The 23,800-nt window shown below is 38.0% G+C and overlaps 6 protein-coding genes across 8 annotated transcripts; 2 read left to right on the forward strand and 4 right to left on the reverse strand.

Annotated features, from left to right (window-relative positions):
* Positions 1-161: 161 nt before the first annotated feature.
* Positions 162-3,616, forward strand: LOC104754885 (internal alternative NAD(P)H-ubiquinone oxidoreductase A1, mitochondrial). The gene is made up of 8 exons (XM_010477169.3): positions 162-1,093; positions 1,574-1,787; positions 1,879-2,039; positions 2,127-2,192; positions 2,297-2,460; positions 2,548-2,662; positions 2,744-2,923; positions 3,016-3,616. Exons 1-8 carry the CDS (start codon positions 602-604, stop codon positions 3,166-3,168), a joined length of 1,545 nt encoding a protein of 514 aa, XP_010475471.1. The 5' UTR covers positions 162-601; the 3' UTR covers positions 3,169-3,616.
* Positions 3,356-7,293, reverse strand: LOC104754886 (protein SMAX1-LIKE 6). The gene is made up of 3 exons (XM_010477170.3): positions 5,818-7,293; positions 5,290-5,542; positions 3,356-5,195 (listed from the first exon to the last, which is right to left on the reverse strand). Exons 1-3 carry the CDS (start codon positions 6,996-6,998, stop codon positions 3,672-3,674), a joined length of 2,958 nt encoding a protein of 985 aa, XP_010475472.1. The 5' UTR covers positions 6,999-7,293; the 3' UTR covers positions 3,356-3,671.
* Positions 7,294-9,049: 1,756 nt separating this feature from the next.
* On the reverse strand, positions 9,050-11,320 carry LOC147923280 (uncharacterized). Its single transcript, XM_087495214.1, has 3 exons — positions 10,226-11,320; positions 9,196-10,146; positions 9,050-9,115 (listed from the first exon to the last, which is right to left on the reverse strand). Exons 1-3 carry the CDS (start codon positions 11,318-11,320, stop codon positions 9,050-9,052), a joined length of 2,112 nt encoding a protein of 703 aa, XP_087351340.1.
* A 3,369-nt stretch (positions 11,321-14,689) lies between these two features.
* On the forward strand, positions 14,690-16,513 carry LOC104754888 (uncharacterized). Of its 2 annotated transcripts, none has more exons than XM_087494722.1 (5): positions 14,690-14,943; positions 15,039-15,391; positions 15,611-15,697; positions 15,816-15,875; positions 15,989-16,513. In XM_087494722.1, exons 1-5 carry the CDS (start codon positions 14,700-14,702, stop codon positions 16,178-16,180), a joined length of 936 nt encoding a protein of 311 aa, XP_087350848.1. In that variant the 5' UTR covers positions 14,690-14,699; the 3' UTR covers positions 16,181-16,513. The 2 variants fall into 2 exon arrangements, with proteins under 2 accessions (XP_087350848.1, XP_087350850.1); XM_087494724.1 differs by having other exon boundaries at positions 14,743-14,943; positions 15,075-15,391.
* Positions 16,458-19,053, reverse strand: LOC147923281 (uncharacterized). 2 transcript variants are annotated; one of them, XM_087494720.1, is made up of 7 exons: positions 18,727-19,053; positions 18,166-18,404; positions 17,727-18,077; positions 17,461-17,650; positions 17,320-17,384; positions 17,006-17,216; positions 16,458-16,926 (listed from the first exon to the last, which is right to left on the reverse strand). In XM_087494720.1, exons 1-7 carry the CDS (start codon positions 18,844-18,846, stop codon positions 16,576-16,578), a joined length of 1,527 nt encoding a protein of 508 aa, XP_087350846.1. In that variant the 5' UTR covers positions 18,847-19,053; the 3' UTR covers positions 16,458-16,575. The 2 variants fall into 2 exon arrangements, with proteins under 2 accessions (XP_087350846.1, XP_087350847.1); XM_087494721.1 differs by having other exon boundaries at positions 17,727-18,081; positions 18,727-18,969.
* Positions 19,054-20,195: 1,142 nt separating this feature from the next.
* On the reverse strand, positions 20,196-22,870 carry LOC104754889 (non-specific phospholipase C1). Its single transcript, XM_087495559.1, has 3 exons — positions 21,467-22,870; positions 20,982-21,158; positions 20,196-20,736 (listed from the first exon to the last, which is right to left on the reverse strand). The coding sequence occupies exons 1-3, from the start codon at positions 22,557-22,559 to the stop codon at positions 20,405-20,407; spliced, it is 1,602 nt and encodes a 533-aa protein (XP_087351685.1). The 5' UTR covers positions 22,560-22,870; the 3' UTR covers positions 20,196-20,404.
* Between the last annotated feature and the right edge of the window lie 930 nt (positions 22,871-23,800).

The raw sequence follows: 23,800 nt of genomic DNA on the forward strand, positions 1-23,800 counted from the left end.
ACTTGGGCAATAATAATAATAACAGACAGCGAAGAATCTGACGTCCTTTTCTTGCGCCCCACATGAGTGTTAGTGAATCACATGTTTTTTATTGTCGTTTCTTGCGCATCAAGTTCTGCTGACGCTTCTTTTATTTATATTTTTAGTGATTCACATGTTTTATATTTTTAGATTTTTCAACAACCATATAACTTTTTCAGATTTTCTTTTATATAAAAAACTCCCAATTGTTTGTACCTTTTACCCAACGAACAGCTACAGCCTACAGCACATGGCATCGGTGTAAGGTCTTCATTAATATCGAAGCAGTCTTCGTGTGCTAAGCACAGATTATTCTTTATTTATTTTGTTAAAACGTTTTAAATATTTCTGTGGCTACCAAAAAAAATATTTATTTTGTTACGAATACGAAAATTTTCCATTTATTTTGGGGGAGAAAGAAGATTCAGAATCAGAGTGCCATCTGTCATTTCCAAAACTGGCACGTAGGTTTTTCTCATACGTATACAGTGAATTAATACTGAATACAGAGAGGAGAACCAAAGGCGGCTCTTGTAGAACAACTTAGGTTGCTTTGTCGATTAGAGAAGTAAAAGAAATCATGTTTTTGATCAAAAACCTAGTAAGAATCTCGCCGACTACTTCATCGGTCGGAAACGTGTTCAGAAACCCTGAATCCTACACTCTCTCTTCCCGTTTCTGTACCGCTCTGCGAAGGCAACCACAAGTGAGCGAGACGGTTCAAGCAAAGGAGGATGTAGCTAATAATAATGGGTTGGAGTTGGAGCCACAACGTTACGACGGTTTGGCTCCGACTAGAGAAGGAGAGAAGCCGAGGGTTCTGGTTCTCGGGTCGGGTTGGGCGGGTTGTCGTCTTATGAAAGGGATCGATACGAGTATTTACGATGTCGTTTGTGTGTCTCCTAGGAACCACATGGTCTTCACCCCTCTCTTGGCTTCTACTTGTGTCGGTACGCTTGAGTTTAGGTCCGTTGCTGAGCCAATCTCTCGTATCCAACCGGCGATTTCAAGAGAACCCGGTTCTTATTACTTCCTCGCTAATTGCTCTAAACTCGATGCTGATAATCATGAGGTAAATCTGAGGTTTTCACTTAATCGTTTTCTTGGTCTTTCATATTTTTAATCTTGATTACTACTTAATTAGGTTTATGGCTAATTCTTGTGTCTTTTTTTTTTTTTCCTAAAATTCGGAAACGGTTTAATAATCGTGAAGTTCTTGAAATTGAAGAAAAGTCTTTACAGATACATGTGTCTATTTTTATTTATGTTTTGGGTTTTTTTCCTACAGTTTGTGATATGTAGAAGAAGATTTATGTAGACATGGTTTCGTTTCATTCTATATGGACAAACATATATTTGTTTTTTTAGGAATATTTTTCAAAGCATAAAAGCAAACGCCAATTTGAGATTTCCTTCCAATTTTTGCTTGACTTTTTCAATTAACAAAATGTTTTTTATTTGGAAAAAATGATACACTAAACGCAAAGGTAGAAGTGGCACATCAATTCATTTGGTTTTGACTTTGTGGGGATCCTCCTCTTGGTTTAAACAGGTGCACTGTGAGACGGTAACTGAGGGATCAAGCACATTGAAGCCATGGAAGTTCAAGATCGCTTATGACAAACTGATTCTAGCTTGTGGTGCAGAAGCATCCACATTTGGAATTAATGGAGTCTTAGAAAACGCCATCTTCCTCCGTGAGGTTCACCATGCTCAGGAGATTCGTAGGAAGCTTCTTCTTAACCTCATGCTCTCTGAAGTTCCAGGTATAATATACAACACAATATTCTTCATCCACTTTCTTTTACCTTTTGATTAAAACTGAACTCATAATCATTTACATATATGCAATAATAGGCATATCACAAGGAGAGAAGAAGAGGCTGTTGCATTGCGTTGTGGTTGGAGGTGGGCCGACTGGTGTCGAGTTTAGTGGTGAATTGAGTGATTTCATCATGAAAGATGTTCGCCAGAGATATGCTCATGTCAAAGACGACATTCGTGTTACTTTGATTGAGGTTTTTTTGCCTTATCAAAGTAATTCATATATATATATGATGATCATTCTCATAAATATGAAAATTTTGACCTTTGTTTCTTTCCAGGCAAGGGATATACTTTCTTCTTTCGATGATCGACTCAGGCACTATGCAATCAAGCAGCTAAACAAGGTTTTATATAACTCTTTATCCAAATGTGAAAACTTTATTTGACTTTAGTTTGAGAGAATTTTGGATAGTTTGATGTTGAAAAAATCTGCTATCATTGACTTCAGTCTGGAGTGAAGCTTGTGCGTGGGATTGTGAAAGAAGTAAAGCCTCAGAAGCTAATTCTTGATGATGGCACCGAAGTTCCTTATGGACTCTTAGTCTGGTCCACTGGTGTTGGTCCATCTTCATTTGTGAGGTCTCTTGGTTTTCCAAAAGATCCAGGTGGCAGGTCAGTTAATTCCAAAACTCACAACTAAAGTTGTTCTGTTTTTTTTTTTCGAACAGTTTCTGATCTTGGATCATTCTGTTTCCGCAGGATTGGAATTGATGAGTGGATGCGTGTACCTTCTGCACAAGACGTGTTTGCGATTGGTGACTGTAGTGGTTACCTTGCGAGCACAGGGAAATCAACACTTCCTGCTCTTGCACAGGTCTCTATAATGGTTTAATAGAATCCATTTACTTTTGTTTCTACGCTGAGTCTTAACGTATAAATATCTGATCTAATGAAGGTGGCTGAGAGAGAAGGCAAATACTTGGCGAATCTGTTGAACGTGATGGGAAAAGCTGGAGGTGGAAGAGCCATGAGTGCAAAAGACATGGAACTTGGAGAACCATTTGTGTACAAGCATTTGGGAAGTATGGCTACTATTGGAAGATACAAAGCTCTCGTTGATCTCCGTGAGAGTAAGGTATGTAACAAAGAAGCTCTCATTCACACTTTTCACTTAAAAATCCCTACATAATAGATGGCTAACTTGGAGGAGGGAGTTTTCTTGAGCAGGAAGGAAAAGGAATATCAATGGCGGGTTTTGTGAGCTGGTTCATATGGAGGTCTGCGTATCTGACTCGAGTCGTCAGCTGGAGAAACCGTTTCTATGTCGCTATCAACTGGCTCACCACTTTTGTCTTTGGTCGTGACATTAGCCGAATCTGATCCAGTGATCCTAATCTCCTCTCATTCGCCACGCACTTGCTCTGTCTCTCTCTGTTGTTCACTTTATATAACACCTCTAATCCCGAAATCATCTCAAACGGTGTCGTTCTATGCAATGTTAGTCAATTCAGCGTTTTACTAAGGCAGTGTTTTGACTTTGACTTTGACTTTGAATCAAATCTTCTGGTTTGACTGATATGATGAATTACTATTTTAACGAAAAAAGCACATCGGTTACAGGAGAAGATGGTTTAATACATCTGAATTTGGAAGTTGGGAATAGGACAAAAAAATTTGGGAGAAATATATCCTAAACTCAAAATGCCAAAAAGAGCTGTGGCAAATTGGTACTCCTACACAAACCTATGTACGTGATAGCTCTTAGTCTTAGCCATTATATACATTGTAATTTACACAAGCCAAAAAAATAAAATTTCCATGACAAAAACAATCTTGGGGATTATAACTATTTATTACCTCATTTATAATATATGCGTGTGTAATCACATCACATCCACCTTGGCCGGCAACTCTACTCCGGAATCTAAACCGCTAGAAGAAGTAGCAACCAGCTTCACGGCCAGCATTGGATTTGAACCGTACTTCTGTCTTGCTTCAGCAAAGCTCGGAGCAAGAACGGTTTGCATCCACTGATCAACTGTCTTTTCTTCTTCACCCGATGATACTGATGACCAAGAAGCCGCCAGAATCTGGATGATCACTTCTTTATCAAGCTCTAGATGTGTTTCGGATCCAAAGCACCGCTCAAAATGAGAACTGATCTTCTCTTGAATGTTCTTGGCTAACCCATCGAAGTCAACCGGTTTGAACGTCACTTTTCCGTCCACTTGTTCAATGAAGCTATCGAACCAAGCGTTCCTGTCCTCTGTCTCATGATCGAGGCCAACTTCTGTCTCATCCACTGGAAGATTCAGATCCAGATATGAACGTTGCACTTTCGCTGCACGTTGCTCTGTTTCTAGCTCATGTTTTCTCTTATTTACCCCAATTTTAGTAGCTTCTGCTAGCTTAATCTGCAGTTTCCAGCTTCTTGCGCTGAGAACTTGTTCCTCAGAAATCTTCACAGGTTTAATAACATGATCAGTAGCATTATCCTTGGCAATCCCAGACGTCACAACAACAATCGCACTTTTCATACTGATCACTCTTCCATGCGAATCACGGAGTTTCCCAGTACTTACAGCTTCAGACAATCTCATCTGATCCGGGAACTCAGCTTTTTCCACGTTTTCTAGTAAAATAACAGAGTGTGGTTTCCTTGATAACTCACTGGTTATGTAATCTACCACTGTTTTGCCTCTGAATTTGTCATCAGGAGAACAATGCTCTGACCCAAATTCTACACAGATGCTATTGACCTGACCACCAAAGAGGACTTCAGAAAGAGCCATCGCTACTTTCTTCTTCCCTACTTTATCGGGTCCAAGAAGAGCCAGCCAAATTCCGTTTGCTTGGTTACTTCTCGTGGAGTCAGTTTTGCATCCACAGATGATTTGGCTTATGGCATTCACAGCTTCGTTCTGCCATGCAACTTTACGAGAGAGTGATTCTCTGAGAGACTTGAAATCTTTCTGATATGTATGCTCTAAAGAAGAGTTTAAGGTCATCAGTAGCGGTTTCTCCCTCGCTGCTTTTGATTCCTGGCTTTTTGATGCATAGATTACTCCCAACCCTAAATCTGTAGTAACACAACTCAAAGGCGAACTCACTGTGCGGTTAGTCACCAATGTCGTTGGATCTTCTATATGTTTTGGCTTTGAGATTGGAGGACTCAGCAGTTTAGGCGTCTCCAAAAAGCTTGAAGGGGTTCTGCTGGGCATAATGGGACCATTTGGCTCCGTTGGGTTTCGCACGCTCTTCTCGGTCTGAACTGGGAACTGTGGACTCACAGACTGAAAACCGAGTTTAGGAAAGGCCGTAGTTTGGTGGATACTTTGGCATATATTGTCCCATTTCTTCTGCAAAGCTGCGGTTTGTGAAGCTGACGTGTTAGCGTCATCTAAAGCCTGCACTGAATCAGAACCGAAATCTCTCAAGATGTATTACATCAACACCATTAGAAGCGACTGCAAATGAGGAAAAAGTTGATAAAAAACGCACCTTAGTGCTGCCCGTTGTTCCCTTGTCTAACTCGGTCTCTGCTGCCCGTAGCCATGAGGGCAACTTCTCGGAACATTGGTCAGCCAGAGAGAGACTTGAACCAGCCTTGATAACAGCAGCTACTTCTTGCAAATACTTCTCGTTGCAGATGTGACATCTAGAGAACGTCTGATTAACTGTGCTACTCAACGGTACTCTGAAGTCTGATGTTGATGAGAAGAACCCTCCAAACGGAACAAATGATCCCATCAAGCTGTAACCAACACATTCATCCAATTAGGAACTTGATCAGTTGCAAAGACAGAACATTAATGTCTACTTTCAGAAAAATGGGAAGCAAAAAGCTGAGAAGGAAGTGCCATGATAGTGGTATGTTAAAATATTTGAGTTTATATGTTTTCGACGTTGACGCAAACAATAAACTATTCCCACAAGTTTAGTGATGATGTCTCAGCCAAATATAAGAGGTATAAATAGCATTCAGTTCAACAGTCTAATAATGTAAATGGAAATAGCAAAAGGCATTACCTTGATTTGGGATAAACCCCTTGACTCGAGGGTTTAGAGGCTGTGATTGGAAGAACATGAAGGTCCCAATCCTTCTCAATATTAGGAAACCGATCAATAAGCTTCGTGTAAGTCTCGTTGCTCGACACACATCCAATGAACCAAAGTTTCTTACTTTGATCTTTCAACAAACCCGAGAGCTTCAACACCAACTTCTCAAGACCATTACCTTCACTAGTAAAGACCTTAAACTCTCCCAGATTAAGCACCATCCCCGTTTTCGAACCATTACTCTGCTCCACGATTCTTCCTAACTCATCAATCTTCCCACGAATCTCCTCGTCAGTTCTTAATCCATCAGCTAAAATTTCACTAATCTCCTTCTCTACACTAATCACACTTAATCCACTAATCTCCATAGGAACAAACCCTAACTTCCCACTATTAATCGAATCAACGAACGTTTTGAGAGCTTCGTTAGCACAATTACCAACAAGGAGAGGGTTCCTCTTATCTTTCCGACCTAATACTTCTCCGATCCTCCGAGAATTCTCATCGACGCTCCCACTAAACGGGAGGTCACGATTCGGATCCGAGTTGGGGAGATTACATAGGAAGAGAGGAGGACAACGACCACGAGAGAAGCGAGAAGAGAACTGCGTAACCGGAGGGTGAAGCACATCAAGCTTAATATCGGAGCTCCGAAACCCGGCTTCACCAAAAACCCGGTTCACAATCGGATCGTCGAGGATCGACAGTATGAAATACTTCAACTCAACTTTCAAAACCGTCGTCTGACATCCTCCGCCGCCGTTGTGGATCTGCTGGAGGTGATAAGACTCTGGATGCCGTCTCTGATTCGCCTGAGAGCGTTTGATCGCCGCCATGAGGGAATTCGAAACCGGAGGATCTTCTTCCGTCGCCGCCGGGGACTTCGACGACGGGAGCCTGTCGAGAGAAACGCCGACGCAGAGCTCTAAAGCTCGGAATTGGAGACTAGAGGAGTAAGGAGTGTTTCTAGCGGCGCGTGAGACGCAGACTTCACGGAGTATAGACGAAGGCATAGCTAAAAGAGCGGAAACAGCGTGAAGCGACGTCGTTTGAGCGTGGCTTCTACGACGAGCTACGGCAACGGCGTCGTCTAAAGCACGAGCAGCTTCCTCTGTTAAGCATTCTCTCGCCGTAATAACCGGCGTCGGCATCGCCGGAATAGAAAAGTCAAAATCAAAAGTGTAAGAAAACAAAAATTCACCAAACCAAGGAGAGTCCTTTCTTCCAATCAAACAAACCCAACTCAACTTAACTGAGTTTTTAACTCTTCCCACCAACAAAAATATCAGAAACTTTAAATTAAAAAGACAAAAACAAAAATTCAGAATTATATTTTTATAAAAAAGAAAAAAAAAAAAAAAAACGAGGCGTGAAAATTCTGGAAATGATTTTTATCAGAAAAGTTTAGTCAAAAACTTTGTCATTACTCTCTTTAGCTAAAAAGTACTCCCTCCGTTTCAAAATATAGGATGTTTTAGTAGAAACACTCCCTCCGTTTCAAAATATAGGATGTTTTAATAGAAACAGACATATTAAGAAAAAGTTACTTTTAAAAAATTTAACCAATCATACCCAAGACTGCACAATAGAAAATATAAAATTAATCTAAAAGTTGCATAGAAAGTTGGAAACATCCTATATTATGAAACAAAAATAATCCTCTAAACATCCTATATTATGAAACGGAGGGAGTATATAATAAAAATATGATTTGGTTTTTTTTTTTTTTTAATTTGGTTTGGTCCAAATGATATCTAAAAATTTGGATATGTACAGACTAAATGCACGAGTCGTTGTTTTGGTGGTATCTTTGCTCGTAGGACCACTCCAATATATTGTCTGGTTTTTTTTTTATTTTGTATTGTTTTTATTCTCTCTCTTTCGTTTCTTAATAATACGATACGATGGTGAAATTTTAACGAATATTATGTGGTGCTCGTAGAATCTCTATCTTTCTTTCTCAGCCCTTTCCTTCCACTTTACTACATTTCTGATTCTCTCTTCAATTATTCTGAAACTTTTTAAATTTTTGTTTTATATAGGAAAAACGATCTGTGTCCCCCCAAGAACTTTCATATAGCACCACATCCACCCAGTTTTTAAACTTCGATCTCTGTCCCCCCAATTACTAAGTTTCAGTCCAGTATCCCCCTAATTGTAAAGTTCGAAACTTCTGTCCACACATTATGCTAAAATCGTGGTTTATCATTGGTTTACTCGGTTGATGATATAAAACCAATGCGAAACCAAAAACCGAATACAATAAACCGAATTGTGACCCGATTAGAGTTATTCACAACCCGAAATAAATACTCAGTATGAAGAATCCCTAAATTAAAAAATTTAGAACCCTAGTTTTAGTTTTGCTCTCTTCATCGATATTTTCGATTTCTATCTTCAACAGCTGAGCTTGGATATGAGCAATTCATCTGGAGCTACGAGTGCAACAGCCAATGTCCAACAGAGAAGAAGAGTTGTGGGTGTACCGAAGACATGTTGGTGTGGAGCTAGTATCGTGGCGTTGATTTCAAAGTCTGCTGCCAATCCATACCGCCGTTACTATCGGTGTGGTTATGCTGCATCACTTAAGGTATTGTGTTTGAATTTTGGATTGTTTTTGAAAATTTTCACTCTAATTCTCTGTGCTTTGTAGCTCATTGATGATAACCACAATTTCAAATGGGTTGACTAAGCATTGTTGGATGAGATTGAGAGATTGGCTGTCAGAACGGCTGTACTTGAACAAACAGTATCCCAGATTACAACAGAGACTATAGATCACCAAAAGATTGTTTTTGAGAGGATGCAAATGAAGCTAGAGAAAGAGATTTTTGAGAGGGTAGAAGAAGAACTGTTGGAAACCAAATCAAGTCTGAAGAAAATAATGATTGTTGTAATTGTAGGTTGTATGATCATGATTGGTTTGAGTAAAGTGATAGTTTGATTGGCTTGTAGTTGTTGGTTTTGTTATGTATTGGCTTGTAGTTGTTTGGTTTGTTATGTATTGTGTTGTTGTTGGTAGTGTTATGTTCTTGTTGTGTCCTCTTTTATGTCTAATGAGAAACCAAAATAACAATAACAATAACAACCAAAAAATCAGAGACATTGGCAGAAATGGTTCAAAACCAATACATAAGCCGAGTTAAACATCCTAAAAATGCATCCATGGTTCAAAACCAATACATAAGCCGAGTTAAACATCCTAAAAATGCATCCATGGTTCCACTTGAGTGCCTTGAGTGCCTTGAGCAATCTGTGGTTCAAATGTCTAAGACACAAGATGAAGCAAAATTAAGGTCAGATTCACATACTATCTAACACATTTTGTTGAAAACTACACCTACTAACCTGTTTAGTAGACTTCTTCTTCGAGTGAAACCTAGAATTGTGACCAGCTTCACCACACATACCACAATGCATTATCCTTTTCAACTTTTTAGATGATTTTTTCGAAGGAGACTCATTTGGTCCTTTCTTCCTCTTTTTGTCCTTCTTACTTTCCTTTCCTTTCTTCCTCCCAGGCTGCGGTGGTGATGGTGGTCTATGCACATTAGGGAGGTTGGTAGATGGCCAATAAGCAGGTCCTCTTTGTGGAACAAGGCCTTCTGTGTAGTTCCTCCTCCACATAGGTGTCCGAAACCAGAAACACACATAGTCTTCAACCTCAAACTTCCTATCAATCATGACTCCATAAGCATGCTCACAAGGAATGCCACAGATTTGCCATTTCTGACAAGTGCAAGTCCTCTCAGTCAAGCTTACCCGATGAGAAACTCCACTAAGTGTAGCTTCGTAACTGTCGTTTGTGCTCCTTCTTATCTGGCATTCAGAAGCTTTTTCAATTTCTTTGGCAAGGAACTTAGACACATATGGCGTGCATCTCCCATTGTGATCATGAGATTCAGCAGATCTCTTGGCAATCCTGACCATCGCAAGTCTCCTTATGGTCTCAAGCATTGGCACAAATGCTTTGTCCCTGGCTTTCAAAATGGAGTTGTTGAATGACTCGACTGAGTTATTCTCAACATCTTCACAGAAGTTCCCTTGCTTGTAGAACGCCCTGCACCAAGTTCTTGGTTTCGACTTTACCACATCACGCCAGACAATCTCACTGTAGTTTTGAAGCTTGATCATGTTTGCTTCAAAATCCTTCTCATTGTAGCTCCATGCAATATCCCAGACATACTTCTTCATCTCTTTATCTTTCCCATGACTTTTCTTCAAGTTGCTATAAATGTGTCGGACACACATTCTATGCTCAGCTTTTGGTAGCTCTAACTCAACAGCTCGGATGAGTCCCTGAAAAAAAAAACAAGAGGTTAATAACTGAATAAATACAACACATTAGCAATGAACCCAAAATCAGAATGTTTATTACCTTTTGGCGATCAGAGATTATGATATAACCATCACCATCCATTAGTCCCAAATCAGCCTTCATCTTCCTCACAAACCACAACCAATTTACTATGTTTTCTACTTGTACACACCCCCATGCTATTGGGTATATAGCATTATCTGAATCTCTACCTAAAGCAACCAGCAACTGACCTTTAACTTTACCTTTTATAAAGGTTCCATCTAAACCTATTAGTGGCCTACAAGAATCTTTCCATGTTCTCTTGAGCACATCAAAGCAGACATAGAAACTGTTAAATACCTCTTCTCCTGCATCGTTAGTCACAGTGACAACTTCAACAGTTGAATCTTGGTTTGATTCTCGTATCTCAGCCGCATAATCTTGGAGCCTTGCAAACTGCTCATCATACTCTTTCTCAATCCATCTCAAAGCTTTATTCCTTGCAGCTTGACATTGAGGCCTAGATACAGTGATCTTCCATTTTGCTTTAATGGTTTGTTCTATCTTCATTGGCATGAAATACTCAGGTTCTTCTCTGATTTGATCTAGAAACAACCTAGAGATAACAGGAACCTTCAACATCTCACAATCTCCATTTGGATTACATGTATGCTTATCAATGTACTTATTCACCCTCCACCTCCTACATTTCTTCGTGATTGCGCAATATATGCGCCAAATACATCCATCGCCAGCACATCTAAATCCAATCTTGGTTTTATCATACTTGTACTGTGCGATGTTGCATCCAGTCTTCAGAGCATGGCCGAGTACAGCTTCCTTAAATGCAATGGCGTTGAAGAATGTCTGGTGATAGTACAAAGTCCCATCGACTTTTCTGATGTTGTTCCGCTTTCTCACCCGACGAGCTTCATCATCTTCATCACTTGAACTGTCCGGATACTCATCATGAACAATCGATGGTTCGTCTACAAACTCCAATACAGCTTTCTCGATGTCAAAGGCGTCTCGCTCTCTTGGATCTTCATCATCGGGTTCATCGTCTTGGATCGGACCTTCTCCTCCTTCCTCTGGCGGAACAGACCCAGTAGCAGTAGCAGTAGCCTCGTCATGAACAATTATCGCATTCGTCTCCAGCTCATTCGAATCCATGGAAATTGAGATTTTTTCGTTTCTAGGGTTCTTCGATTTGGGGATTTTTATGTTTTGGGGATTTTAGGATAAATGGGTATTGTTTAACGGGTTGAATCGGGTCAATTTGGGTCGATTTCTGGGTTAATCCGGTTTAATTTTGTTGGCACGCGGTTAATGTATTTTCCGGAACAATAAACCAATGATAAACCACGATTTTAGCATAATGTGTGGACAGAAGTTTCGAACTTTACAATTAGGGGGATACTGTACTGAAACTTACTAATTGGGGGGACAGAGATCGAAGTTTAAAAACTGGGTGGATGTGGTGCTATATGAAAGTTCCTGGGGGGACACATATCGTTTTTCCTTTTATATATTTTGTTTAGCATGTTGAATCCAAATCAAAATTAATTTCTTCCAGCAAAATTAATTGAATGGATGATAACTTTAAGTTTTACCGACATGAGCAAAATAGTCCTGCTGCCATTTGTTTGCTTCTTCTTCTTTTGTTTCTCTCCCATGATCCCATCAAAATTGATTCACTTTTTTCACCACTTATTAGGAGTTAGAAGATTCGATATTAGATCTCTTTGTCTCTCAATTATTTTAGGTTTACTATACAGCAGTCTATACTGGTGGGTTGAGGTCTTGGAACAACATGAAAGGAGTCCACATCTCTCTACTTTTTGCTTGCATTTATCTTCTCTATTTATTTTTTATTTTTTTGGGATAAAATCTTGTATCTGGTTCATAAATAGTAAAATAATAACATTTGGTTTTATGATCCAAAGAGAAAATTGGGATTAACAAAGAAAAGTCAACTTAAATTATACGATGGAGAAATTATAAAAAAGGTATTGCGTGGTAGGAGACAATGACTTGAACTTTATAAAAGATTAGGTGAATGTCATAAGAAAAAAGAGGAAAAGCATTTGTGATTAGAGTCCCAAACACCACCTTTTTTCTTGCGTCATTGTCATTTATCATCCAATAAAAATATTTACAGTATTTATTTATTTATTGTTTCACATTACTTTGGCACATCTTTTATTCCCGATCGCAGAGGCATCTTTTGAAAATTTACAATTCTTTAAATTTGGTTCCATGGTTGCTGCTAGGGCTGGACACAGGACGATATCCTTAAATTTTCTCATACCCTTTACTTGACCCGACCTTAACGGGTAATAAAAAAAATTTACTCGTACTCGATCTTAAAATAACAGATACCAAATAAAAAATAATTGACCTTTTAAATACCCAACCTTTATTATTATCCGGAAAAACGAGTACCCGATAAAATTTTTGTCAATAATCGCAATAATAATTTCATATTCCGACATACAAAAAAAGAAAAATTCATAAATTTATACAACATATAGTTCCAAAAATTATAAAATTACAAACTTTAAAAATAAATATAATAATATTAATTTAATTGGGCTAAGTTGAACTTAGATTTTAACTTTAATTCTATAAACTAATAATATATAGTAATAATAATACAAAATATTAACGGGTATTTACGAGTCGGGTAACAAAACAGGTAAATGAACAAGTAACGGGACGGATATTGAAAACTAAATTAATATCCTATACTCGTCCCTTACTTACGGATAATATAATTATAATACCTTTCACTCGACCCTAAAGTTGCGGATACCTTTTTTTGGGACGGATACGAACGGAATAACGGGTCGAATACGGGTAACGGCTATTAGTGCCCAGGCCTAGTTGCTGCCCCCAAGTCTTGACTGACGGCGACAAAATAGTTTAATTCAAATAGTTGGAAGATAGATCACAGATGTGGTGGCATCTTAAATGATCATCAAACCCTAAGACCGTTGCAGTTAAGCGAGACTACAGAATGCATATATACAAATATAGTGTAGTCGTATAAAATTAATTAATCTCATACTTTCATCCGTCGCATGCTAATTAACAGATAAATTATTATAACGTGTTCCAGATAAATCCGCTGTATCGAGTACACAGTAAACACTATTTAATGCCAAAAGTGAAGCTAACGACATCTGTGACTGGCGTGGCAATCAACGGTCGCTATTTGATCTGTGGTCCTTCGCGGGTCCCTTTTAACAGTGTGGCACTTTATAAGTGGATGACGTTGTTTATAACATCCATTAAGTTTATGACACGTGTTCAGAAACATTATTGCGAAGCACCGTAGCGAATTAGTCCTCGTCTCCTCGATGGAGAGAGCGTAGTAAAGTGGAGGACATCAAGCACCACGGCACCAATCCTCGACTCACCCGTTCTCAGTTCTCATCAAACAAAAGGTCTTTGAATTGACTCTCCGCCTTTCTTTCTTTTGTTTCTTTGGTTTTTTATAAAGGAAAAAACAAAATTGTCACAACTTGCTTTCATATAAATTCCTTTGATATTATAATTAGTCGAATCAAAACCTATTCTAAACGTAACCCTTTTTCTAATATATGTGATTAATTGTTTATCTAATTCGTGTGGTTCACTGGCACCTGTTGGTCATTAGCTTAATCACATGCAATATTTGATGTGACTTTTGTGTCATATCATAGCTTTTTTAGTGATTGTGTTTTTTTTGTACTTCTTCTGATTCACTTTATTTCTATATCTATAAAAACATAATTTTAAATCATATGCCCAAATCAAAAATCAACCTATGTTCCGGTTCATTAGTTTTGTTTGACTATTTTACTTTTTTTTTTTTTTTTTTTTTTATGTGGAATGAACACTTGCAAATTCTACTACTGTTACATTTGTTTGTTTGTTTGTTGTGAGTAAAAAAATCTGTCATACTAGTACATAACCAAATTAAAGATGAATTGATGAATTATGTATTTTCATTTATTACTAAGTTTTAAGAGTGTAAAATATGTGGTGGAGACACGATTCCGTAATTATGTGTTACGTTAAATAAATAAAAATAATTGAGATAGCGATATCCACTTTAATTTCTTTTGTAACATGATAATAAATGTTTAAGTAGATAGAGAAAGATCTTTGTCATGTTTGTTAATGACAACTACACAAACATGGTGTCTATTTGTTGATTGGTCAAGTGTGCGTGGTAACCTGCCTTTTTTTTTTTTTTTTTGAGTATATAATTTGTATGTCAGAACTAAATAACTAATAAAAAGGTCATAACTTTCAAAGGAGAAAAATAATAATATCAAAGTGAGGTTTTTTTGTTGTTTGTTTGGTGCCCCGAATCCAAAATTTGGTCGACATGTGCCTAACGATGAAGCAAACCAAACTTTATTGCAATTTTGTCGACTTTGCCGAGAGCAACATGGGCAAGTTACAAGTGGCAACTCACCTCTGTTGTGCTTTTTTCGTATCCTGGGCCTTACATAAGCCCATTATTTGTTCTTTCAAGGATCCCTCTACCCAAAAAGCAAAAATGGGCCTTACATCAGCCCATTATTTGTTTTACTGCAACTGTACTCGCTCGTCCGTCATCTTCGTCTCAGTGACTCTCCTCCTCTGTCTCTCAGCCAAAACCTCAGATCGGAAAATTTCCGAAAACCCTAAGTCTGGGAAAATGAGAATCGCCCGTTTCGCTATTCGTTCCGTTAACGATGTAACTCTCCTTCGATCATTTCGTCCCACCGTATCTCGAAGCCTCTCGACCAACGCTAACGAAGGTAAAGCACCATTTTCTACAATTTTTTTTTTAGTTTCGTCACATTTCTCAGATTGTATCAGAAATAACCACGGAATCGAATCGAACTTAGAGCAGATCCAAGACGTAATCAATCTTCTTTTGACTCGTCAGACAATTTCGAATCGATGTTTGGCGATAACACTGGCAACGATGAGAAGAGCAGTGGTTTCTTCCAGCATCTCGGTAAGGCCGAGAGAGATAAGCGCGATTTCAGTGGCTACAATAGATCAGGAGGCGGCGGGTCGAGATACTCCTCTGGTGGTGGTTCTATGAACAGAGACGACGAGAGCTTCGATCCTTCATCTGATGGCGTTGATGGGAAATTGAAAGAAGCTGCGCTGTTATACAATGTGGACGAAGGAGATGGCTTGAAGGAGTACTCGTTTAGGCCTGATTTAAACTTTAGAGGCGCTAATAACTTCCCTAAGGTATGGTTTCTTTGCAACTCTTGCCTAATTGATACTTTATTTCAAATGTGCATTTGTACTGTAAATGGGCAATCGAGTCTCAGAGTGTTATAGTTCATGTGTAATGTATTCTATTCTAGAGTGGGTTTAGTACGAGTTTAGATGCTTCCTTAATCGTTTCTTGTTTGCTTTTTGATCTTGAGACTTACACTAAGTATATGTTCTTTTCTTTTATGGCAGATGCAAAAGCAGTTGCAAAGTCCTAGACAGAATAATAACAAGTCTGAGGTAACTACTGCAGAAGTTCTGAAGAATGCTGATTTCAGGGTGAGTGTAGCATATGTGTTTTGTGAATTTTTAAGGCTTTGTTGGTATGTGTAAATGAAAAGATAGTTACTTCTTATTTCTTTTTGTGCTCATCTATAAAATGTGTTTTGTTGGACAGAATGTTAAGTTTCTGGCAAACTTCATCACCGAAGCTGGGATCATCATTAAGAGGAAGCAGGTCAAATTGGATGTTTTTTTTTTTTGCTTTAGTCTAGCTTGGTTTATACCGTAAGGACGATTTGCTAAGTTCACATGATGAAACCTTCTTTTTTATTTATTATCTTTTGACAGACTGGTATTAGCGCAAAGGCACAAAGGAAGATTGCTAGAGAGATCAAAACAGCCCGTGCGTTTGGGCTGATGCCTTTCACTACAATGGGTACCAAGGCATTTCAGTATGGGAAAACCATGGAGAACAGAGACCAAGATTTCGAGTATGAAGCGCCTTATGATGATGATGAGTTTGATGAGGGAAATGCTTGAATCCCAAGGATTGTGTGTTTTGGGGTTAGTTTTCATTTCCGTGGTTTTTTGGTCAATATATGGAATAAATCCGTTGTTACCATGTTGAGAATACGTGATTGGCTGGCTGCATGCTGATTTCAGGGCGAGTGTAATAGCTACTCTTCAGTTTTCACGTTGTTCTCCTCCCCATACTAAAGGATTAGGATTTGTATCTTATGCTTCTAGTTTGTTACTTTTGAATATCTGAGTGAGACTGATTGTTTATCATTGTGTCTGATTCAAACATCACACCGTGTAACAGTAAGATTACGGTCTCTTTATTCTATAAATCAAGTCGACAGTCGTAATCAATTATCATCTCTTGCTACAACTCATCTGGATACACCCAAAATTTATGTTCCAGAAAAGACAACTCATCTGGAACCCCTCTCTGTTCTAGTCATCTCCATGTATCTAACATTCTCAATTGTTTTCTTCTTCTGTTGGATCAACCTCTCAAGCCTATTCCTATCTGCATCTGGAAGTTTACATGGTTGATCCAGAGAAGGTGCTACGACTCTGGATCGTTCGAGTAGTTCCCTCTCTTTTTGTTCAGCAAAGCAAAGCAATGATCCTGCACAGACTTCATTAGCTGAAGCCGGCTTCTCTGGTTTGAACTTCTGAAGCTTTGAGTACTCGCTGATGAGATGAAACATGTAGTCATAAATCCGATTCATGCTAATGCTTTCCATATATTCTTGTCCTCTTTTTCCTATTTTTTCAGCCTGTAAAAAGGAAACGCCTTAGGAACATGAATGGTATCTGATATATTGATGATTCGACTACAAATGTGGAATATATTACATCAGATGGGTTGGCATTGCCCCAATCAACAGCATATTTGATGGACCGACATAGATCAGTGGGAGAGACAGGCCAATAGTTTTGCTTGGGAAGGAGGCCTCTGCTGAAGAAATCTTCATACTCAGGTGAGATTATGAGTGTCATGGAACCACAGGATAGGATATACTTAAGGGAAACGGACCAAGCGTAACCCTCTGCATATATTTTGTACCTAATAATAATGATACAATGAATTCCAATCATATTAGATCCTTCTCATATCCTCCAGTCATATATATAAATGCATAACTTGAGGGGTTTCTCTTAAGACATACCGGTGATTGCATTGGTTGGAGAGCTTGGATTGTTCAAAGCCACCTTTTGCTTCTTCTGCCCAGTCCTGTATTTTAAAACACAATCAGCATCCATCCCATCCAGGTTAAACTATTCTATTAGGTCTGTAAGCAAAAGCGAACCTGGCGCATAATCTGTGCTCCCCATAACCTTGAATGGTTGCATTTCATGAGCTCTACTCTAATAGGTGATACAACATCGGGATTGCCTTTCCAGTAAGCTCTAGGTTGCTTGCTTTCCCAGCTACGTCTTCTAGACCCTTGCTTTATATCCCCAAACTCTTCTTCCCACGGCCTTAGATTTGTCTCCGACCTTCAACACAACACTCAGATTCAGGCAAGACACAACTAATGGGTCTAATGGAAAAAAGAGATTATAATATGTATACCAGCCCCAGAAGGACCAATCCGGAAAAGGAATGTCCAAATGAGCTTCATTAGTGCAATAACGAAAAAGCGGAACTGGAAAAGACTGGTGCTCTGTCCGGTTGATGATAGGTTTGTCCATGCAATCAAACATCATGTCAACATCAGGAACCATCCCAGGATACTTGTTGAGCAGTTGAAGAATCCCCCAGATGGTGAACATCATTCTGCTCTGCACACACGCGTAGTAAAGATCAACGTATAGCTTTCCCGATAGTATCAACACTCGAAACGCAGCGTTTGCTTTAGCCCTCTTCACGTGCTCTTTAGTCACCCCAGTCTTTGCCCATGGCTCTAAGTCCCGGTGAATATACCTGGCTTTTCATCAAATCAATGATAATCAACCAAAAGCTTGAAACTTTTCTGAGTAGTAATGAAATTGGTTCAGTTTCAGACTCTAACCTGAAGAAGTCTGGGCATTGCGGTTGATGGGTTGAACGACCCGACCCGGAATCTGGTAGGAGACTCTTCGGTTGAACGACGGCGTTGTAAGGACATGAGAAGTAGGAGCATTGAAGGATTCGGTAAGCTTGAGAATGTCTCGTAGCTTCGTTGAAAGATTTGCGTGGGAAGATGTGCCACGGTGTCGGTTCCAAGTTATGTCCGGCTAGAGTTTTCGTCTGAGCTACAAAGTCATCAACCTGTTCGACGAAATTACCCAGTGAGAAGAAGAAGACAATAATAAAATAAAAAAAAAGCAGTCACGTGTGGTTTGTTCTTAAGATCACAGAGAAGCAATAAAAGCTTAGTAATATTTATGATTGGATCAATCAATCACGGAGAAAACAATTTACTAACATAAATTTTACAGTATCAATGTCGCTGAAGGAGTCTGACAAAATTACTGAACAAAATATTCCGAAAGGACAAAATAAGCAAAAAAAAAAAAAAAAAAAATCTATGTTTCTGTCAGATCCGATAATACGTAAATTAGGAAAGTAATTGCTGAAGGGAAAAAAATACCTTGTAGAGAAGAAGAGCGGTGAAGGAGAAGAAGGAGAGAGCAAGAACACATAAAAGGAGATATGAAGGTGAACGAGGAGAGCTTTTGTGAGGAAGACGAAGACGGAGACGAAGACCCATTTTGTTATTTTATTTTTCTCTTCTTTTTCTTTGTTTCTTCTTCCTTCTCTGCACAACTTTTTTTTTTTCTACTTTTCTTTCATTTTCTTTTTTGTTTCTTTTTGGTGATTTTAATGGCCTCTCAAAGAAAAAGAAATATTCTGTGGATTTATTATTGGGGATATATACAGTGCGCCGCTCGACGCGGAGGTTCACTTTTCTCTTTTCAAATTACAATCAAGTTTGTTTCTATTTTAATTCTACCAATTTATTTTTTCTTTTTTAATCTTTGACATTATTAAAAAAAAAGAATCTATTATTTGTAAAAAAAAATTAAACAGAAGAATCTAGTATTTCTTCTATATTAGATGTTTTCAAATTTTCACATAAATGAAGAAAAATATTTAATGTTTAAATATAAGTGCATTGTTTATTTATAAATAACATATTTTTATAATTATTAACTAACAGTAATTTATTAAACTTTTAATTTTCATTTAAATTTCAATAACATTAATTAATAATAAAAATATACAGAAAATCCATTATTGTGGTAAAAAAAAATCTTAAAAAGTCATCATTAGCTTTTATTTATCCGTAACATTTATTAACGAAAAGTTCTCACCCACATGGCCTTGTCGATTTTTGTACTCATTTATTAAGTTCGGCGAGTTTAGGAAAGAGTAAGACTTTTGTAATTGGTGAAAAAGTGAAAGCCAAGGGAGCTCGTGGTATGTAAAAGAAACACAATTACATGATGCTAGTTGCTATGTAATGGGATTAGATTTAGTGTTTGGTATGTATGTGAATTAGCTCTGTAAAGACATTATCTCATGTAATGTTGGAACAGATGGAAGTTAACTTTATTATGGTGTCTTGTCTTCTTACCCATCAAACTATCAAAGTGTCTTTAAGTTTGGCCATCACGTCTTCCTTGTATATAAAGTTAACAAAATGTGTTCGATGTAAACATAACAACAAGCCAAAAGAGATCCATCCTTCTTCGTTTCATGTACTTTTTTTTTTCTCTTTATTTCTTCGTTTTTTATATTGTGCTTAAACTAAAAAATGGCAGCTCTTAGCTTGGAGTTGTTTAAGAAGATCCAGGGATGCACCGACGCAGTGGTGGAATCCGCATGCCTTTACCTGATGTTTACTGATAATTAAATCGTTTGGAACACTACGATTATGAACGAGTTCTAAACGATTTGTGAACGAGATTTGAGTATTTATGGATTAAGAGAGATATCTAATATATTTATAAATTTCTTATTTATATTTCTATTTATCTTAGCTTAGAAGCTTAGTGTTGTCACTGAATATATTTATTACATTTACATTTGTATATATATTTTGGTTTCGAAAACCTAGGTTTAATGGTTCTTTTATCTATTTTTTGCATAAGGATACATATTAGTATCACAAGAAACCTCCATTCATTCCAATTTCCAAACATATGGAGATGGAGGCCATAATTCTTTGATCCCATTACATGCTAAGTATATATGCATCTAAGTAAAGTGGTTTCATGCGAAGGCCACATACATTTACATATAATCCATTACACTAATTACAGATTTCAGTAGCTTCCAATATACTTGTTGGCCCCTTCACTGGGACTGGGACTGGTCCTGGTTGTCAGGGACGGCCTCATAGTGACTATAGTGTTTTCGTCTGCTCCTGCTTCTAGTGCAGCCACCCCTGCTTCCAGAAACTTCTCAACAGCGTCCTCTGCGTACTTGTTGCCTTCACTAACAGTCATGTTCTTCCCAATGTCTGGATATGAGTTTAGAAGATGGTCTCCAACTAGTTGGGAAGCGAGTTGGATCAGCTCCACCTGGAATTCTGAGAGCTTTGAGTCTTCTCTCGCTCCCCGTGGCCTCAGCAATTGTGTCACTTCCGGTAGTTTCTCTGTTGGATTGTCATAATCACCAAGGTCAAAAAATTGATGAAACCGATCTTATGTATAAGTATTTTTCCAATATTCTTGTTTTGGATTCAGAAGCAAGTTCTAAGTTCATCACTAATTTAGTTCTCACTTATATCAACATACAAGGCGTATCTTTCATCCTTATTTTGGTTATTACTTAATGTAAGGATTTTACGCAAGATCATGAATAATGGACTGAGAAATAGAGGTAGAGAATGAAACAGACCTGGACAATCTTGGCGAGGAGATTCTCGGATACGGAAGTACTTCTCAAATGTACCAGCCCATGCATCTCTCTTAGTGAGGAAGTGCGACTTTAGGTTGAAGAGTTTCTTGACGGTTGCGGGTATAGAAGAATGCTCATACTGTGAATGTGGTGTTGGACCTTCAGGTTCATGTATCACTGCAATGAAAACAATACGAAACTAGTCTTATCAAAATCACAAACACGATCCTTCAATACTAATCCAGATACCCTTGAAGAAACACATCAGATAATTTACATGTAGTGAAAGCAAAGCAGATTCAAGTAAAGAAGTGAGAATCAAAACTAATGAGATTAACATGAATAATGTAATGTCACTAAGAAATGAAACTAGTTCAACTGCAATCATATGTAACAATTCAAACATATAATCATCAAAGCAGAACCTCAAAATTGTAGGAGCAATGGTTTCATCAACAATGATACGAGTTTAAAAAATGACATACCAGTGCCCTTCTCTATCCAGGGAGAGATGAGAAAGGTAGGGACCCGAACGCCCAATCTATCAAACCCGAAATAAAACGGGTCAGGTCCAATAATACCATCAGGGTTAGGCACACCTTTAACAGGCGTGGGAACATGGTCATAAAACCCACCATGCTCATCATAAGTAATAAGCAAAGCCATCTCTTCCCACTGTGGACTACTCCGCAACGTCTCATAGACTTCCTTAACAAACCGTTGACCCAACGCCACATCATGCGACGGATGATCATCATTAGCCGGAAAAAGATCGACATCGAAGTACCTCTGCTCCACAACGGAATAGTTAGGAAGCTTCCCTAGCTTGGCATGGAGCTTGAACTTAAGCGCATAGCTATGAAACTTAACCAAATGCTTAATCCTACGAAGGGACTTGAAGAAGAAGGTAGCAGGGATGTTTTGGTAATAGATCCCAAAACTGAGTCCGTTCTCGTCTAACGAATCAAAGATGGTTTTTTGAGGAAACCCTTTAACGAGATCTTTCTTGACGTTGCTTGAGCAGCCATGAGAAGTAGCAGAGTGAACGTAGAACCGATTCGGCTGTGTCGAAGTAGGTACAGAAGCGAACCAACGATCGAAGACACCGAACTCGTTAGCTAACTCGGTGTAAACAGGTAAGACCTCGGGTTTGAATCCGCTCATGACGTTTTTAGCCATCCCAGGCTCCATACTCTCCGATTGCTGTGCGAATCCGTTCATTGTCGGATCGCCCGATGTATCGTTAGACCCGAAAATCTGTTCTCGGATCGCTTGGAAGGAATGACCCGGATCCATGTCGATGAAGACGGCGTCGTTTGAGACGAAGATCTTTTCGGAGTTTGGATCGGAGACGTTGAGTGGGTTTGATTCTTGACCGGTTAATCCGTCGATATCGGGTCGGGTTGATTTGAGCCAGCCGAGGATGTGATCGAAGGAGCGATTCTCCATGACTACAACGACTATGGTCTTGATTGGTCCTTTGATCTTGTGGTGTTTATTGGATTCGAGAGATTGAGATGAAATTAGAAAGTAGCAGAAGAGGAGAATAACAGTGGCGGATACTCGTCGGAAAGCCATATTTCCAGTGAGACAGACCCGGAAAAGGGGCGATGCCTAGTGGAAAATTCGGCGGAGTAATAGTAGTTAGGGTTTATTTATGAGAGAGGAGAAAAAAAAGGCAAATACTTGAAGATTAACAATGGAGATTGAGAGATACCATAGAAAGGATTTTAAGAACGATGAAGCCGAGAAAAAATCTCACCTTTCTATTTTAACTAAAATATAAATTGTCATAAACTAGGTTTGACTTTGGTTCAAGATGATAAGTCAAAGAAGGAAATTGTTATATCAACTGACTTTTTTTAATTTTTTTTCTTTTCCAAGCGATTAAATGAAACAAAGTTATTGCACTAAATATTTGGGAAATATGCCAAAATCATTGACTTATTAAATATTGTTAGGAATTTTTTTCTTTCGCCAAAAAATTACTTCGAATACTATTTTATATAGTAGGTGATAAAAAAAATACATTAACTATGAAGTGACTTTAGTGCAATGACAAGAGATAAGTCCAATTGTAGAAAACATCCTTACATCTGGAATCGAATTCCGGTTTTTACGAATGCAGTAATTTAGCTAATGAGCCGGCCAGTTGTGTCCAATGGTTGACAAATTAAAGAAACTACATTAACTATTTTGATTTTCCAATTTCCTACTTATCATTATTATGATTTTCAACGATATTAACGTAATCGAAAACACAGTTAGTTTTTATTATTTTTTCTAAATTTCTAATCATAATAAAAGTTTAAAATTGAGAAAACAAATATTAAATATAAGGTTAAGATATCTAAAGAGAAGAAATATGTTATGATTATAGATATGGTAAAAATAAAACTCCATAAGATTGTAATTATAAAGATGTTTACGACTGCATTAATGTTATTAAAAACCGTAAAACAATAAGTGGGAAAACAGAAAATTGAAATATTTATATATTTTTTATCGTATCTAAATTAGTTTGAATATTTTCTAGCATGTAAAAGAATTCGTGTTTTTTTGTCAAATATTAAATAAATCATGTTTATGTTTTTTTTTAGTATTTTTCCCTAAATATTTGCAAAACTTGATGAATTTCTCAAAAAAAAAATTTGTTGTTTTGAACGAAAATATTTATATAATGTAGTATATTATTAAACTTAACAATGACATCAACAAGCGACTCTCCCAAAGCACCTCTTTAATAAGAAACCTCCACCTTTTTGGCTTTCTCCGGCCGGCGCTGGTTTTCCGGCGTCTGTTGGCTTCTCTCTATCTAT

Source organism: Camelina sativa, chromosome 17 (assembly GCF_030686135.1).
Source record: "Camelina sativa cultivar CO46 ecotype springtype chromosome 17, ASM3068613v1".
Lineage (NCBI taxonomy): Eukaryota > Viridiplantae > Streptophyta > Magnoliopsida > Brassicales > Brassicaceae > Camelina > Camelina sativa.

Bases quoted from the DNA above. Each gene is read 5' to 3' on its own strand.
- LOC104754889 (XM_087495559.1), bottom strand. From the start codon at position 22,559: ATGGCTTTCCGACGAGTATCCGCCACTGTTATTCTCCTCTTCTGCTAC. The intron at 21,159-21,466 runs GTATGTCATTTT...TTTTCATTGCAG, and splicing joins CTGGATAGAGAAGGGCACTG to TGATACATGAACCTGAAGGT. The intron at 20,737-20,981 runs GTCTGTTTCATT...ACAATCCAACAG, and splicing joins TCCTCGCCAAGATTGTCCAG to AGAAACTACCGGAAGTGACA.
- LOC147923281 (XM_087494720.1), bottom strand. From the start codon at position 18,846: ATGGGTCTTCGTCTCCGTCTTCGTCTTCCTCACAAAAGCTCTCCTCGT. The intron at 18,078-18,165 runs GTTAGAGTCTGA...ATGAAAAGCCAG, and splicing joins CAATGCCCAGACTTCTTCAG to GTATATTCACCGGGACTTAG. The intron at 16,927-17,005 runs GTAATATATTCC...TCCTTTTTACAG, and splicing joins GCAATGCCAACCCATCTGAT to GCTGAAAAAATAGGAAAAAG.
- LOC104754885 (XM_010477169.3), top strand. From the start codon at position 602: ATGTTTTTGATCAAAAACCTAGTAAGAATCTCGCCGACTACTTCATCG. The intron at 1,094-1,573 runs GTAAATCTGAGG...TGGTTTAAACAG, and splicing joins TCGATGCTGATAATCATGAG to GTGCACTGTGAGACGGTAAC. The intron at 2,924-3,015 runs GTATGTAACAAA...TTTCTTGAGCAG, and splicing joins TTGATCTCCGTGAGAGTAAG to GAAGGAAAAGGAATATCAAT.
- LOC104754888 (XM_087494722.1), top strand. From the start codon at position 14,700: ATGGGCCTTACATCAGCCCATTATTTGTTTTACTGCAACTGTACTCGC. The intron at 15,392-15,610 runs GTATGGTTTCTT...CTTTTATGGCAG, and splicing joins GCGCTAATAACTTCCCTAAG to ATGCAAAAGCAGTTGCAAAG. The intron at 15,876-15,988 runs GTCAAATTGGAT...ATCTTTTGACAG, and splicing joins TCATCATTAAGAGGAAGCAG to ACTGGTATTAGCGCAAAGGC.
- LOC104754886 (XM_010477170.3), bottom strand. From the start codon at position 6,998: ATGCCGACGCCGGTTATTACGGCGAGAGAATGCTTAACAGAGGAAGCT. The intron at 5,543-5,817 runs GTAATGCCTTTT...TGTTGGTTACAG, and splicing joins GGGGTTTATCCCAAATCAAG to CTTGATGGGATCATTTGTTC. The intron at 5,196-5,289 runs GTGCGTTTTTTA...GATTCAGTGCAG, and splicing joins GAACAACGGGCAGCACTAAG to GCTTTAGATGACGCTAACAC.
- LOC147923280 (XM_087495214.1), bottom strand. From the start codon at position 11,320: ATGGATTCGAATGAGCTGGAGACGAATGCGATAATTGTTCATGACGAG. The intron at 10,147-10,225 runs GTAATAAACATT...TTTTTTTTTCAG, and splicing joins TAATCTCTGATCGCCAAAAG to GGACTCATCCGAGCTGTTGA. The intron at 9,116-9,195 runs GTTAGTAGGTGT...CTTGTGTCTTAG, and splicing joins AGAAGAAGTCTACTAAACAG to ACATTTGAACCACAGATTGC.